Raw genomic sequence first — 14,070 nt, forward strand, 5'->3', positions numbered from 1 at the left:
GTGTCACAGCTCGACACTTGAAGCACGCTAGTTTCCTTCGCTGCTTCGGCCGCCTTTGCGACAGGAGCGCTGTTCAAACTGAGAGTATCCATTGGCGAGCGTCACTTCATATAGCATTAGTTTCTTGCTATCGCATTCATTGCTTCGGCCTTGCGGCGAAACTGTGACTTTTTTTTCTTTTTTTTTTCTTATTCCTTTTACCTTATCTCCCTATCGGCTTTGCGTTTCTTTTTTTCCTTACTTACTTGTACATTTCCATATGTGTATAATTTTCATTGTCGCCAGCCTATGTATCAGCGATTGTCTAGAGCTGCTGATGCAGCATTTTTTCTATCACTACACGTTTGTACATCATTTTGTGTCAACATATCTTCACCCCGCTTGATATGGGAATGTATATTACCATGCACTGTTGCTACACATTTCATTCTGATGAAGCTCGGACCCCGAGCGAAACGTAAATAAAAAAAAAATCACAGCATATCCACGGGGTGAATGATGATGAGTGGGGCGAAGCTACGGAGGGAATCATCTGTAAACCGTGAAACTCTTCCGTGAAATGCGCCCAGTACATAATATAAAGAGTGTGAAATATCGTGTATATATTAAACATCAAACTTTTATTGTACTGTTGGTTTACGTGGTCCCTTCATTATCACTTGTGATCGGTGAAATGCAAGGAAGAAGTCCGCTCCCGAGCGAAAGAGCGCCAAGAGCGACCGCATTCCCCGCTCGCCCTCTGCGAATTAAAGGCAAGGCTAGAGGAAGACAGGACGCGCGTTCCACGACGCGAGGTCGGTAGCATGCCCAACGAAAGCCAACGGAACGCGATCGTGCAAGTGCTCCGGCTTCGTATCGCCTCATGGTTCCATTTAGCGTCCCAAAACCAAACATATTGCTCAAGGTGTGCCTTGCGTTTTTCGTAGAAATAATTTCTTTATCATGTACATTAAGACGAAAAGTTGAAAGCTCACTAGAGTGTATCGCCCGCAAAGTATGTCTTTTAGTGTGATTTAACTCTCGTACGGCAGTTTCCTCGCGCCGTTGCCGGTCCACCTCGCCCGTTGACGATCGGGCGAGGTGGCTACATATAACTACTACTACTACACTTTAAGAAAAACTTCTGGCGTTCTTTCGTTCTGCTTTTACAAAACATCTGGCGTCTTTCGTTGGTTTATTTCATCAATCAACGGCGTTTTGAACAAAATTTTATTGTTTAATCACGCACAGGAGAAATCTCACCAGGCACTACCTTGGAGGTAAACAATGGCTGCTAATGGCAATGAGAGACAGAAGAAGTCGGCTTTTAGCTAACACTTACACTTCTACTTCTACTAACGTTTCCTACTGGAACATGCCAATGGCTGCTAATGGGGAATGAGAGACAGAAGAATTCGGCTTTTAGTTAACGCGCACGCTGCGAATTTTTTATTGTTCAACAACGCACAGGAGAAATCTCCCACCGGCACCACCTTGGGGGTCAAAGCGTAAGACTTGTTACTCACTACTACGACCACGACGACTACGAGGGACGAACGGGTGCCGCCTTAAGGAGCTTCGCCCCTAAAATTGCTTCGCACGCGCGTCTGTTTGCTGTTTCTGTGAGTATTTCACCGGACCTAGAAACCCTTTGTTGTTCTGGTATATATATATATATATATATATATATATATATATATATATATATATATATATATATATATATATATATATATATATATATACTGCATAACACGTTTCCTGAGAAGAAGAAAGTATTTGTTTTGGCGGCCGCCGTGGTGGTTTTTGGTGGTCACAGTGCCAAGCCTCTAGCCAGAAAGGCGCGAGTTCTAGGCCGATCGCAGCTAACGCATTTCGAAAAAGGCGATACGCTAGAGGCCTGTGTTTTGTGCGATGTCAGTTTGTACTAGGAAACGTGGCCCGAGTTACCCCGAGCCACCCTCTACGTTGTTGGACCCGAAGAACCAACCAACCATTTGTTTTGTACCGCCGGTTGAGCGCGTTCACCAGGTTTACATAACGAAATGTGCTATCAGAGTGTAGAGGAAGGGGACGAGAGCTAGGCTGAACTTTCTGGCGACTGGCTCGCCGAACGGATTTTTGCTCTGAGCTAAGCTCTGCATTCATTCCCTATTCTGTAAATAAACGCGTTCCATCGTCACAATAATGGTGGAGATGCAGGGTACCGCGAAGCGAGACCGGTGTCAACCGTCTGCTAACGCCGGAACCGAAGGTAGAGCGCGTTCACCAGGTTTACATAACGAAATGTGCTATCAGAGTGTAGAGGAAGGGGATGAGAGCTAGGCTGAACTTTCTGGCGACTGGCTCGTCGAACGGATTTTCGCTCTGAGCTAAGCTCTGCATTCATTCCCTATTCTGTAAATAAATGCGTTCCATCGTCACAATAATGGTGGAGATGCAGGGTACCGCGAAGCGAGACCGGTGTCAACCGTCTGCTAACGCCGGAACCGAAGGTAGAGCGCGTTCACCAGGTTTGCATAACGAATTGTGCTATCAGAGTGTAGAGGAATGGGACGAGAGCTAGGCTGAACTTTCTGGCGACTGGCTCGCCGAACGGATTTTCGCTCTGAGCTAAGCTCTGCATTCATTCCCTATTCTGTAAATAAATGCGTTCCATCGTCACAATAATGGTGGAGATGCAGGGTACCGCGAAGCGAGACCGGTGTCAACCGTCTGCTAACGCCGGAACCGAAGGTAGAGCGCGTTCACCAGGTGAACATAACGAAATGTGCTATCAGAGTGTAGAGGAAGGGGATGAGAGCTAGGCTGAACTTTCTGGCGACTGGCTCGCCGAACGGATTTTCGCTCTGAGCTAAGCTCTGCATTCATTCCCTATTCTGTAAATAAATGCGTTCCATCGTCACAATAATGGTGGAGATGCAGGGTACCGCGAAGCGAGACCGGTGTCAACCGTCTGCTAACGCCGGAACCGAAGGTAGAGCGCGTTCACCAGGTTTGCATAACGAAATGTGCTATCAGAGTGCAGAGGAATGGGACGAGAGCTAGGCTGAACTTTCTCGCGACTGGCTCGCCGAACGGATTTTCGCTCTGAGCTAAGCTCTGCATTCATTCCCTATTCTGTAAATAAATGCGTTCCATCGTCACAATAATGGTGGAGATGCAGGGTACCGCGAAGCGAGACCGGTGTCAACCGTCTGCTAACGCCTGAACCGAAGGTAGAGCGCGTTCACCAGGTTTGCATAACGAAATGTGCTATCAGAGTGTAGAGGAATGGGACGAGAGCTAGGCTGAACTTTCTGGCGACTGGCTCGCCGAACGGATTTTCGCTCTGAGCTAAGCTCTGCATTCATTCCCTATTCTGTAAATAAATGCGTTCCATCGTCACAATAATGGTGGAGATGCAGGGTACCGCGAAGCGAGACCGCTGTCAACCGTCTGCTAACGCCGGAACCGAAGGTAGAGCGCGTTCACCAGGTTTACATAACGAAATGTGCTATCAGAGTGTAGAGGAAGGGGATGAGAGCTAGGCTGAACTCTCTGGCGACTGGCTCGCCGAATGGATTTTCGCTCTTAGCTAAGCTCTGCATTCATTCCCTATTCTGTAAATAAATGCGTTCCATCGTCACAATAATGGTGGAGATGCAGGGTACCGCGAAGCGAGACCGGTGTCAACCGTCTGCTAACGCCGGAACCGAAGGTAGAGCGCGTTCACCAGGTTTGCATAACGAAATGTGCTATCAGAGTGTAGAGGAATGGGACGAGAGCTAGGCTGAACTTTCTGGCGACTGGCTCGCCCAACGGATTTTCGCTCTGAGCTAAGCTCTGCATTCATTCCCTATTCTGTAAATAAATGCGTTCCATCGTCACAATAATGGTGGAGATGCAGGGTACCGCGAAGCGAGACCGCTGTCAACCGTCTGCTAACGCCGGAACCGAAGGTAGAGCGCGTTCACCAGGTTTACATAACGAAATGTGCTATCAGAGTGTAGAGGAAGGGGATGAGAGCTAGGCTGAACTTTCTGGCGACTGGCTCGCCGAACGGATTTTCGCTCTTAGCTAAGCTCTGCATTCATTCCCTATTCTGTCAATAAATGCGTTCCATCGTCACAATAATGGTGGAGATGCAGGGTACCGCGAAGCGAGACCGGTGTCAACCGTCTGCTAACGCCGGAACCGAAGGTAGAGCGCGTTCACCAGGTTTGCATAACGAAATGTGCGATCAGAGTGTAGAGGAATGGGACGAGAGCTAGGCTGAACTTTCTGGCGACTGGCTCGCCGAACGGATTTTCGCTCTGAGCTAAGCTCTGCATTCATTCCCTATTCTGTAAATAAATGCGTTCCATCGTCACAATAATGGTGGAGATGCAGGGTACCGCGAAGCGAGACCGGTGTCAACCGTCTCCTAACGCCGGAACCGTAACAGTTCGAGCTTTGCCGCAGCCGTGGACTAGCAGGCTTCCACCACTACCTCAACAATTGAGCTTGGACGGATACATCCATCAGCCGTCCACGAGGGCGTCGCCTTACCACTAGAGGAAGCCGCGCACTTTCACGGGGATCACCTTAAGGTTTTGCATGCATGGGTGTTTAGACCAGTCTGTAAGACCGGTCTAAACACTGTAGTGGTCCCTTTTAGTGTGGGTCCCTTAGTCCGAGTCACAGCGCCAGCTAGAAAATTTATCGTGTTTGATACGTTTATTTATATATACAGTAAAGCACATCAGCCTCAGCTGCGATCATGCCAGGCTCGTATTTCAGTAGTATTCGGTGGACAGACAGAAACAAAGTGAGGGAAATGCGGCAACGTAGGTGCTTTGCTAAGCATAAGAAACTGTTTACCACAGCAGGACGAAGCTACTGAGACACAGGAACGTATATTCGCAAAACGCACATTCAGTGTAACACAAAAACTAAATTGCAGACGAACAATATGACCATATCTCGCTGATTACGCGCGAATGTGACGCATATGCCTGTACGCTAGAACAATCGATGCACAGATTTCAATTGCGTACGCATTGTTCAGGAGCAAAGAACACCTGCAGCTCATTCACTATACTCCTCATATATTTTAGGTATTGTCATTTCGTTGCCTGCGAAAATATTGTCACGTGGTCGTGAAGTCGACGAAGGCAGCAGTCAGCACGTCAGAGATGAAAGTCTTTATTTGGCCGAACTTGTGGCCGGGAAACTGAACGCCAAACTACAGCAATACACTGATAGCGGCGGACAGAGCGTCGACCGTCGATCAACTGACAAGCGGTCAAGTGCGTCGGCTTTTATACAGGCGCCATCGAACTGTCCAGCGATATCGCTGGTGGCGGCGTTATCTCTCGATAAAGCTGGAACATTCGCGTGCGGCGCGAAATCTTAACACAACGATCTACTACAATCGAGAAGATTCTCGAACACTGCTGCGCAGACAGCCTCGAGCGTTGATAACCGTCCTTGCTGGTCAAACCCAAAAAACATCAAAATAAAATCAGAAGTGGGCGTGGCAATATACGTGTAGGTACTTTTTATGTGAAGGATTTCTTAAAGAACCACAAGCACTTCTATCTATCTATCTATCTATCTATCTATCTATCTATCTATCTATCTATCTATCTATCTATCTATCTATCTATCTATCTATCTATCTATGGAGGTAGAAATGTTTGAGCCCGTGTACTTATATTTGTATGCACGTAAAGAACCCCAGGTGGCCGACATTTCCGGCGCCCTCCACTACGGCGCCTCTCATAATCATATCGTGGTTTTGGCACGTTAAATCACAGATTAAAAAAAAATCTGCCATCTATCTATCTTGCCTCCTACATCCTGGAGCTCTCGTGGACATCTTAAATTGGTAGATAGCGAAATTGGTGTTGGAGGACATGATTTTAGGATGAACACGATTCGCGCGTTCCGACATGAATAACATGGCTTTCCCGTCGCGTACGCCACCACAGGTGATGGCACCACAGGTGATTCGCAGTCAATATCGATCCACACTTTTGAAATATCAACGCGAAAGCGTGTAGTGGCTTGTGTCGGGGAGAATGCGGTGCAGGCATTGGCAGCGTTCTCTATGGTTGAAAAATCTAGATGGAAGCAAGGAATGAATATCACGCATCCAGCCGCGATCGAACACGTGTAGTGCATGACACTCAAGCATTCTACGACAGGGCCGCACCAGTTCTTCAGGCCCTAGAGTACACTTGGTTCTGATATTAGATGCGTAAGCATCATATGCTCGGGGCAGTGTCCGTTCTACGATGTCCGCACCCATACTACCCAGGCACCAACTCTCCCCCCCCTCTCCTAGCGTGAGCACGAGGAGGTTGGAGAAGGTGGTGTAAGCGCTGCCTCCACTTCGTTTCTCCTCTCCCGTTTCTCTCTCTGCGCCACGGCTGTGCACTCGTATATAATGCGGTGTGCTCACTCCCGTTCCACAGTCCTTCGCAACGGCGCTATGGACGCTCGCGAAGCTGAACGTAAACGGCAACGCCGGCAAGCGTTGCATTCTCCTGCGCAACGGCGCTGTGGACGCTCGCGAAGCTGAACGCAAAGGGCAGCACCGGCAAGCGACTCTCCAAGCTGCGAGACTGCGAAAGCACGCGTTTGCTGTGTTTCCGTCATTCTCTATCTGTGCAACGGTGTGCGAAACACCATGAACAACGTGAAAGTCAGCGCTACTTGCAGCGGCAGCGCCACCTTCGATGAGCAGAGGAAGGCTCGGAAACCCGAACGTCAACGTCAGCATCGGCAAGCGGTATTTCAAACGCGTCGACAATCACCGTGCCATAAGTCATATAAGAGAAACGGAATTTCCATGCGCACCTCCCGCGATGCTTTCGCATCCCACCATGGTTGCCCGTAGGGGGAGATGATGCGTAATTTTATTGTTGCACGGAAAGCTCCCGCGCTTACCGGCAGTGGTGGAGCATAGAGATCAGCCAACCACAATTAACCGAATTACTCAGCAGAATATCTCGGCAGCGGAGACTCTCCGCTCCTACAAAACAAATGATATAGGGAACAGGCATCAAATCTCATGTTACTGCAGACGGGCATGTATCGCAGCCCGGCACCATTACATCATCCAGACACTAATCTCACTATACCTTGCAGGCACTGCTCTGGCGTTGCTTCTCGTTACGAGGCACACACAAAATCAACCAGGACAAGTGGTTATATGCTATCACGAGGCGCGGTGCTGGAACTCCACTTTGGACTGTCCAGAGGGCACACGATATAGCGTTGAGGCTTGGCATGACTCTCCCAACGCGCGAGCGGGGCGCCACGCGCTGAGTCACATGTCTCAGTATTTTTCAATAAAGTTTTGCGTTCAGCCGTCCTTCCGCTCTAACTTGAGTGACAGATGTTACGTAGGACCTTGAGCTACCCTTTACAGGTCAGTGTCGTAGTGCTTGGCATGGTCACGATATGGGCACAGCTACCCTATTTGCACCAATTCCTCAATCCACTGCGCAACCCTCGCGGCTAAACAGAAAAAGAAAACGGCATAAGTCTCCTACTCGCGTTGACGGCTTCGCATGCGATTCCCACAACACCTGGTATCTGCCAGATGTTTACATTACACAGCGGTGTGTGTTCAGGGTAGTTATCATGATTTAGGTTCGGGCAATGTCACTCCCATTATATATTTTTCTTTGAGAAATCGCTCAAGTTTATACCGTTGTCTGCAGAAAGACTACATTCTTTTTCGTTCAGTTCACGCCGTACATGCTCCGAATGCAACTATATGAGGCAAAAATATTTAATTACAGTTTCCGCCACTTACCTTTCAAGAGCAAGGGCAGTGAAAATCACTTTCTATCAAACTTTACATTCCTGCTCTTCTGAAGGCCGTTCGGCGGTGGCCGTGTGGTAATAAGCGGAGAAACGTGCGCAAAGAGATACGGTTAACCATCCCATTTACCATATCGAGTACACGACATGTAAGGCCTGTTCTAAATTCGGCCGCCTTATTCTGGTACATACTCATGATTAAATAGTTTAAACAGTGTTTGAAAGAAATGGCTGCAGTTACTTCGGCTTACTCACACATTTCTTCGGGGATGCGGGGCTGAAGAGTCTACTTCTGAACAGCTCGACTAATTTTGATGGCACATTCTGAATTTCAGCGGCCTAGCGCGAATACAAAATAAACCTACAGCTGTTCTAACGGTCAATCATGCATGCAAACTTAGGAAATCAATTATTAAAAATAATGAAAATGTACCAAATAATTACTATTAAACGCCTTCTAGATGGTTTGTAGTGCAGAATAAAGCCAGTACTGTTTTTATGGCGTTTCTCTAAATGTGTCATCACTCCTAAACCGAATATCAGTTTTTCCTTGACACCGCATGTCAGACATCAGATTTTTTTGTGTTAGAGTATATTAGGGAATCTGAAAAGTACCTCGTATTGTTCATTTACCGGCAATGGTAGTCTAGTGCTCAGGGCGCTCGAGTGCTGACTCTCAGGTCACGGGATCGAGTCCCGATCGTGGCGGCCGCATTTTCGATGGAGGCGAAAATGCTAGAGGCCCGTTTCCGTAGATTTGGGTGCACGTTGAAGAAGACCAGGTGGTAACAATTTTCAGAGTCTCCACTACGGCGTCTGTCATAATCATATCGTGATTTTGGGACATTAAACCCTGTAAATTGTTATTATATTGCTCAATTCAAAATTTCAGTCTAGAAACAAACTTGTAAGCAGCTATTGGTGAAGTAATTTTGAATTGATAGTTTTCCTAACAGGCTCGTTCTCTCCGAAAGTGGAAACTCAGAGAGAGAAATGAACTTTATTTTTGACCAGGCTCTTGGTACTTGAGCCCTAAGGTGGGTGGCCTCCTCAGTCCAGGTAGCCATGGCTCGCTGCCGCCGCCCGAGCCCTGTTCACCAATCGTAGCTGGTTGTCAGGGTCTTGCGTCACCAGCAGAGCCTCCCACTGGTCTTCTAATTCTTTCTCTGTGTCTGCTCCTTCCTCTGCGTTTCCGCTTGGGGGTGATGACGGTGGTACGTCTGGATTGTTCGAGCAGTCCAGCACCATGTGGCGCAGGGTGTTGCGCGTGTCCGGTGGGCAAAACTTGCAGTCCCGCCTGTAAGTCCCTGGATACATTGCGTGCATCAATGTTCCGTGCGGGTAAGTTCCGGCCTGGAGTCTTCTCCAGGTTACCGCTTGCTCTCTACTCAGACTCTTGTGTGCCGGTGGGTACCGCTTCCTCTGCTTCCTGTAATGCGCCAAAATGTCTGAATACTTCTTCGGTATGCGTTCATCCTCGTTGTGACAGCCATCGGTACGTGTTCTCTGCGTGTCGGAGATGGCTCGGCGTGCATGATCTCGAGCCGCAGCGTGCGCCGCCTGGTTCCCCGCGAGAGACTCGTGTCCCGGTGTCCAGAGGATGGTGGTTTCTTCCACCTTCGTGCTCTTTAATACATGGAGTGCTGCCTTTCCGATCCTTCCGTTCATGTACCTTCTGCACGCTTCTTGCGAATCCGTGATCACGGTAGCCCGCGTCTTCTTGCATGTAGCGATGGCTAGGGCTATGCCCAACTCTTCCGCTGTGCTTGCATCCTTGGCACGTATGGATGTTGCTGTCAGTTCTTGACCGTTTTCGTCGACCACGCTGATTGCAAAACGGTCATTTGTAATGTAAGCCGCTGCGTCCGTGTACCTCACGTCTTCTTCATTGCTGTTGGTGCGTTTTAGTGTTTCCTTTAGCAGTTGTATTCTAGCGTGTCTTCTTCCCTTGTCGTACTCAGGGTGCATGTTTCTTGGTATATTGCTTATGTGTAGGTTGTTTCTGATCTCGTGCGGGATACGCTGAGGAACGTGCATGCCATCTTCGACTTGATAACCTAGATCTTGAAGTAGGGCTCTACCCGTATTCGTCAGCTTCAATCTCTCCAGCTGGTTGACATTGTGCGCTTCCACGAGCTCTTCCCATGTGTTGTGCACTCCCATTTTAAGCAGCTTTTCCGTGGATGTGGAGGGCGACAGGCCCATGGCAATCTTGTGGGCTTTTCTGATTAGAGTGTTTATTTTAATCCGTTGACTGTTCTTCATGTCTACGTATGGGGTCCCGTACGTGATAATGCTTGTGATCAGCGCTTGTATAATTTTCGTGCAATCTTCTTCTTTGAGTCCGTGACTTTTGCTAGTCACTCTTTTGATCAGATGGCTAACTTGTAGCACGGTTTTCTGAACCCTTTCCAACTCTGCTCCCCCGGCCCCATCCTTTTGAATCAGGAGTCCCAGGATACGAAGCGTTGAAACCTGAGGAATTATGACGCCTCCTACCTTCACTTCCGGGTCTCGTGTCTGCTGCGGTTGTCGGCCTCTTGAGCGCTTTCTTAGCAGAAAAGTCTGGAAACTCAGAAATGAGCTTAAATTTTTAACAGCATGCTATTTATTTCTACAGTGAGAAAAGTTGATCAGAGTGGTAGAAAGCGATAGGAAGAAACCGTAGGTATACCGTACATTCATTGCGTATCTCACAGGCTAAAGCAAGTAGGAAGTATATATGGCGTTAATGTTGTTTTCACGGTTGCCAATAAGCTAGGTAAGATTCGTGCCGCTGTGCAGAGGAAGAATGAGCGAGTAAAAGACAAGAAGCGGACCGATATTTGTTTCGTAAAACGAACCAACTAATTCACTGATTGCCGTACGAGTGTGGTGTATAAGGTCCCTTTCAGCTGCGGCCGCTTCTACGTACGACAGACGGGCCGATGCATTCACCAGAGATTGTTGGAACATAACAAATCGCAAACAGGCGGCTCACCTTCTAATCTATCTTTACATTGTCGAGATTGTAAGTGCACGCCAAAATTTGATGAATGCGCAGTGTTGTACCGGCATAGAAATGAAGAAACACGCCTGATGGTTGAAGCATGACATATCGAGAATAGTGGTAGCGCGTGCGTGAGCCAACCGTCGATTAACTTACATAAAGATGAAATCAAATGCCTCAAAAGTTATCTTCCACGTAGACCGCCACGCGTGCCGGATTGATAAGTTCGCCCGTTGCATGGGCATGCGCAGATAAGTTTTCGTACCTTCTTTCTTTTCCGCCGTTGTGCGTCTCTTCAGTTGATAATAGTCGGCGTTTGCGGTGTCCTGACTTCTTTCTTGTGTCCGTGTTTGCACGCCCTGTCTTTTTAGAATGAATACGTACCAACTAGCTGAGCTCTCTGTTATAATAAAATTAATATTACTCTTCGGCACGACGCTGTTTTGTGACAATTGCGTCCAATTGTCTTCAATTTTTTGCAGCTTTCGAGCAGTGAATGTAGCTGAAAAATGTATTGACCAGGAAAAGGACCACCCGCTGATCGCTGTGTACTCGCAGACCGAATGGCACAAGCCGAGTTTAATAGAAATACAGCAGGTGTCACTCAGAATTGGCACGAAACGAGCGGTGGATGGTCATGTGATATGATTGTGCCATTTCCAAATTCGCTTTCGGTTTGCTAGCAACACTGATGTCGCCACGGCTAAAGACGAACCTTTTTAAGTTATTCTTTTGTCCTCTGGTATACTCTCGACAAAAGGCCTTCCGTGACATAAAGGCGCGAAAAACAAACTTTCTCACATTGGCATTCATTTCACGTTGGTTTTTTTGCCCTCTTTGCAGCAGCGTCAGAAAAGGGCGTTTCAGAGACGGTTTGGACAGCAAATGCGCACCACCGTCTCGTGAAACGAATTTGTTCTATTCTTATTCTGCTCCACAGAAAACAACCAAACTTACTGAGCATGTTCTTTAATGAAGCAGCAATGCAAAACAACTCAAGCTTGAAGAAGCAACTTTTTTTGTTCGAAAATCCCGTTTTTAGCCCAGCATTCGTCTTAAGATTTTTAAAGGCAGTGTTGCTCACTATTGCTCAACAAAATGAATTATTGAGTCGCAAGATGTCCTATTGTTTGTTAAATATAAACGAGAATAACTAATGCACTGTTGTATGCAGCGGCAGAATGCGCAGACATTCTTTTCCTTGCAGGTCTGGCAATGAAGGCAGACCACAAGCTTCGCAAGCTGAAGCTTTTCTACAAGTGCTTCGTCCATGCAGAACGATTATTTGATATGAAAGGCAGATATGCTAGAACATTATTGTTCGCACATTTCTCCAAGGCAGCAATGAAACTGCATCGTCTTTCCTTTAAGGTTATGTGCACTGTATTACTGTTGGCAGGTATTTTATGTGTACCACCGATTCGTACAGCCCCCAAAAAGGCAAGTTGACGCAATCTCTATATAAGAAGCTAACTGTTGTCTCTAGATCATATTCTCTGCGGATTGTCATTCAACTGCGAAGACAGTGAAGAACTGCAGCCAACTTAGTTATTGTCGAGGTTCAATTCTCAGATATCACAGTATTTGGACAGTTTTTGCAGCAAGAAGAGAGCATCACTTGACGCGTTAGAATTGTGCCAATGAACCATGTGTAACTACTTGCGAACGATAAAGGATGCTCTGAGAAATTGATCTGGCTCTAATTTTTTCATACGGTCATCTCAAATATTCCGCAGCTTCCGCGGTCTGAGTAACAAAAAAATGTAATATTAATATAATAATATCTGGGGTTTAACGTCCCAAAACCACGATATAATTATGAGAGATACCGTAGTGGAGGGTTCCGGAAATTTCGGCCGCCTGGGGTTCTTTAACGTACACTTAAATCTAAGTACACGGGCCTCAAACATTTTCGCCTCCATCGAAAATGCAGCCGCCGCGAACAAGAAAAATGTACGGTTTTCCAACACAATCACTGTTGCAACCCAATACTGGCCTGAATTTCTTTGTCAGGCGATATTGGTACACGCACGCACAGGCAGCAGTACTAGTGATGTTGAATAACCAGTTATTTTAACACACTTAGTGAACTTGCATGAACCCTGGCCATATAGATACTCTCCGCGTGTTTTGCCATTGCCATCGCTGTCGTATCGTATGAAGCCCAAATCGTTCTATGTGCGATTGAAAATTCGTGTTGTATCAATGGTGAACATCTTCGTTATTGAGTGTATTAGCCTAATATAAATACGTCCTTAATATTCATGAAAAAGAAAGTTGTTATATAAATTTATTCTCAATGGTATTATGTCACGTTTCAAAGATTCATACTCATATCAAATGAGACAGATGCAATACAAAACGAGAAATGTATGGCATCCTATAGGGTCAGAAGAAATCGGAGGCGCTAACAACAATATCATTTCTCACTAAAATCGCCATAAGACAACTGCAACGATAAGTTGCACGTGGTTCTTAAGCACATAAAAAAGCGGGAATAAAATAAATTGCTTTCGTCACATTTTATCCCCTCGTAGTAAATTCTCCGACTTTCACTTGCTTTGTTTGTTTCCTTGTTGTTCTTTTTTTAATGGTTTTGTAAGTGTCTTGACGTTGAGATATATTTTCTTACGCTTCTTCTTTGGTGCACCCGTGTGGCAGGGCCCCAAGTACGCATGCCTATTTTACAGCGAAAGCTCTTATGAGATCACTTTAGCGGCCGTTTTTATCCGGCCGTAGTTATCCGCCGCCGCCGCCGCCGCCGCCGCCGCCGGTGTCCGTAACCACTATCGCTCGAAATAAAAAAAAAACGAAATAAGAAAAAAATTCCAGGATGGAACGAGGTTCGAGCCTGGGCCCTCTGCGTGGGAGCCCAGTATTCAACCTCTGAGTCATGCTCTGGACCCCAATAAAGTTTGCATCATCATCATCATCATCATCATGCCGGCGCTTTACACTGCTTTGCAAAAAGCACCCTATACAGGCTTCATGTCAGGAAAGGAACACATTAATATGCAATATAGCGTGGTAGAAGAGTAAAATAAGGACCAAGCAGCGCACAACGCGAATTCTGTAACCGGGCGTCACACAATGCGAATTGCGCAACGAGTAGGTTGTTGAATGCTTCCAACCCATTACAAAGCGCTCCACCATAAATCTTCATCGTCATCGGGCACATCATCAACAAAGTGCACATAATGCTTTACATGCGTTTAGCAGGTACCACGGCTGTCCGCAGAATGACGAAAAATGGCATAGTGCCCTGCTTCCCATACTTCTCAAAAATTAAAATGATTTATAGCGTA

General features: G+C 46.9%; 1 protein-coding gene across 1 annotated transcript; it reads right to left on the reverse strand.

The window, feature by feature from the left end:
- Positions 1-8,765: 8,765 nt before the first annotated feature.
- LOC125760354 (uncharacterized) lies at positions 8,766-9,941 on the reverse strand. Its single transcript, XM_049420317.1, has one exon. It carries the CDS (start codon positions 9,937-9,939, stop codon positions 8,827-8,829), a length of 1,113 nt encoding a protein of 370 aa, XP_049276274.1. The 5' UTR covers positions 9,940-9,941; the 3' UTR covers positions 8,766-8,826.
- Between the last annotated feature and the right edge of the window lie 4,129 nt (positions 9,942-14,070).

This window comes from Rhipicephalus sanguineus, chromosome 11, assembly GCF_013339695.2.
Source record: "Rhipicephalus sanguineus isolate Rsan-2018 chromosome 11, BIME_Rsan_1.4, whole genome shotgun sequence".
Classification (NCBI taxonomy): Eukaryota; Metazoa; Arthropoda; class Arachnida; order Ixodida; family Ixodidae; genus Rhipicephalus; species Rhipicephalus sanguineus.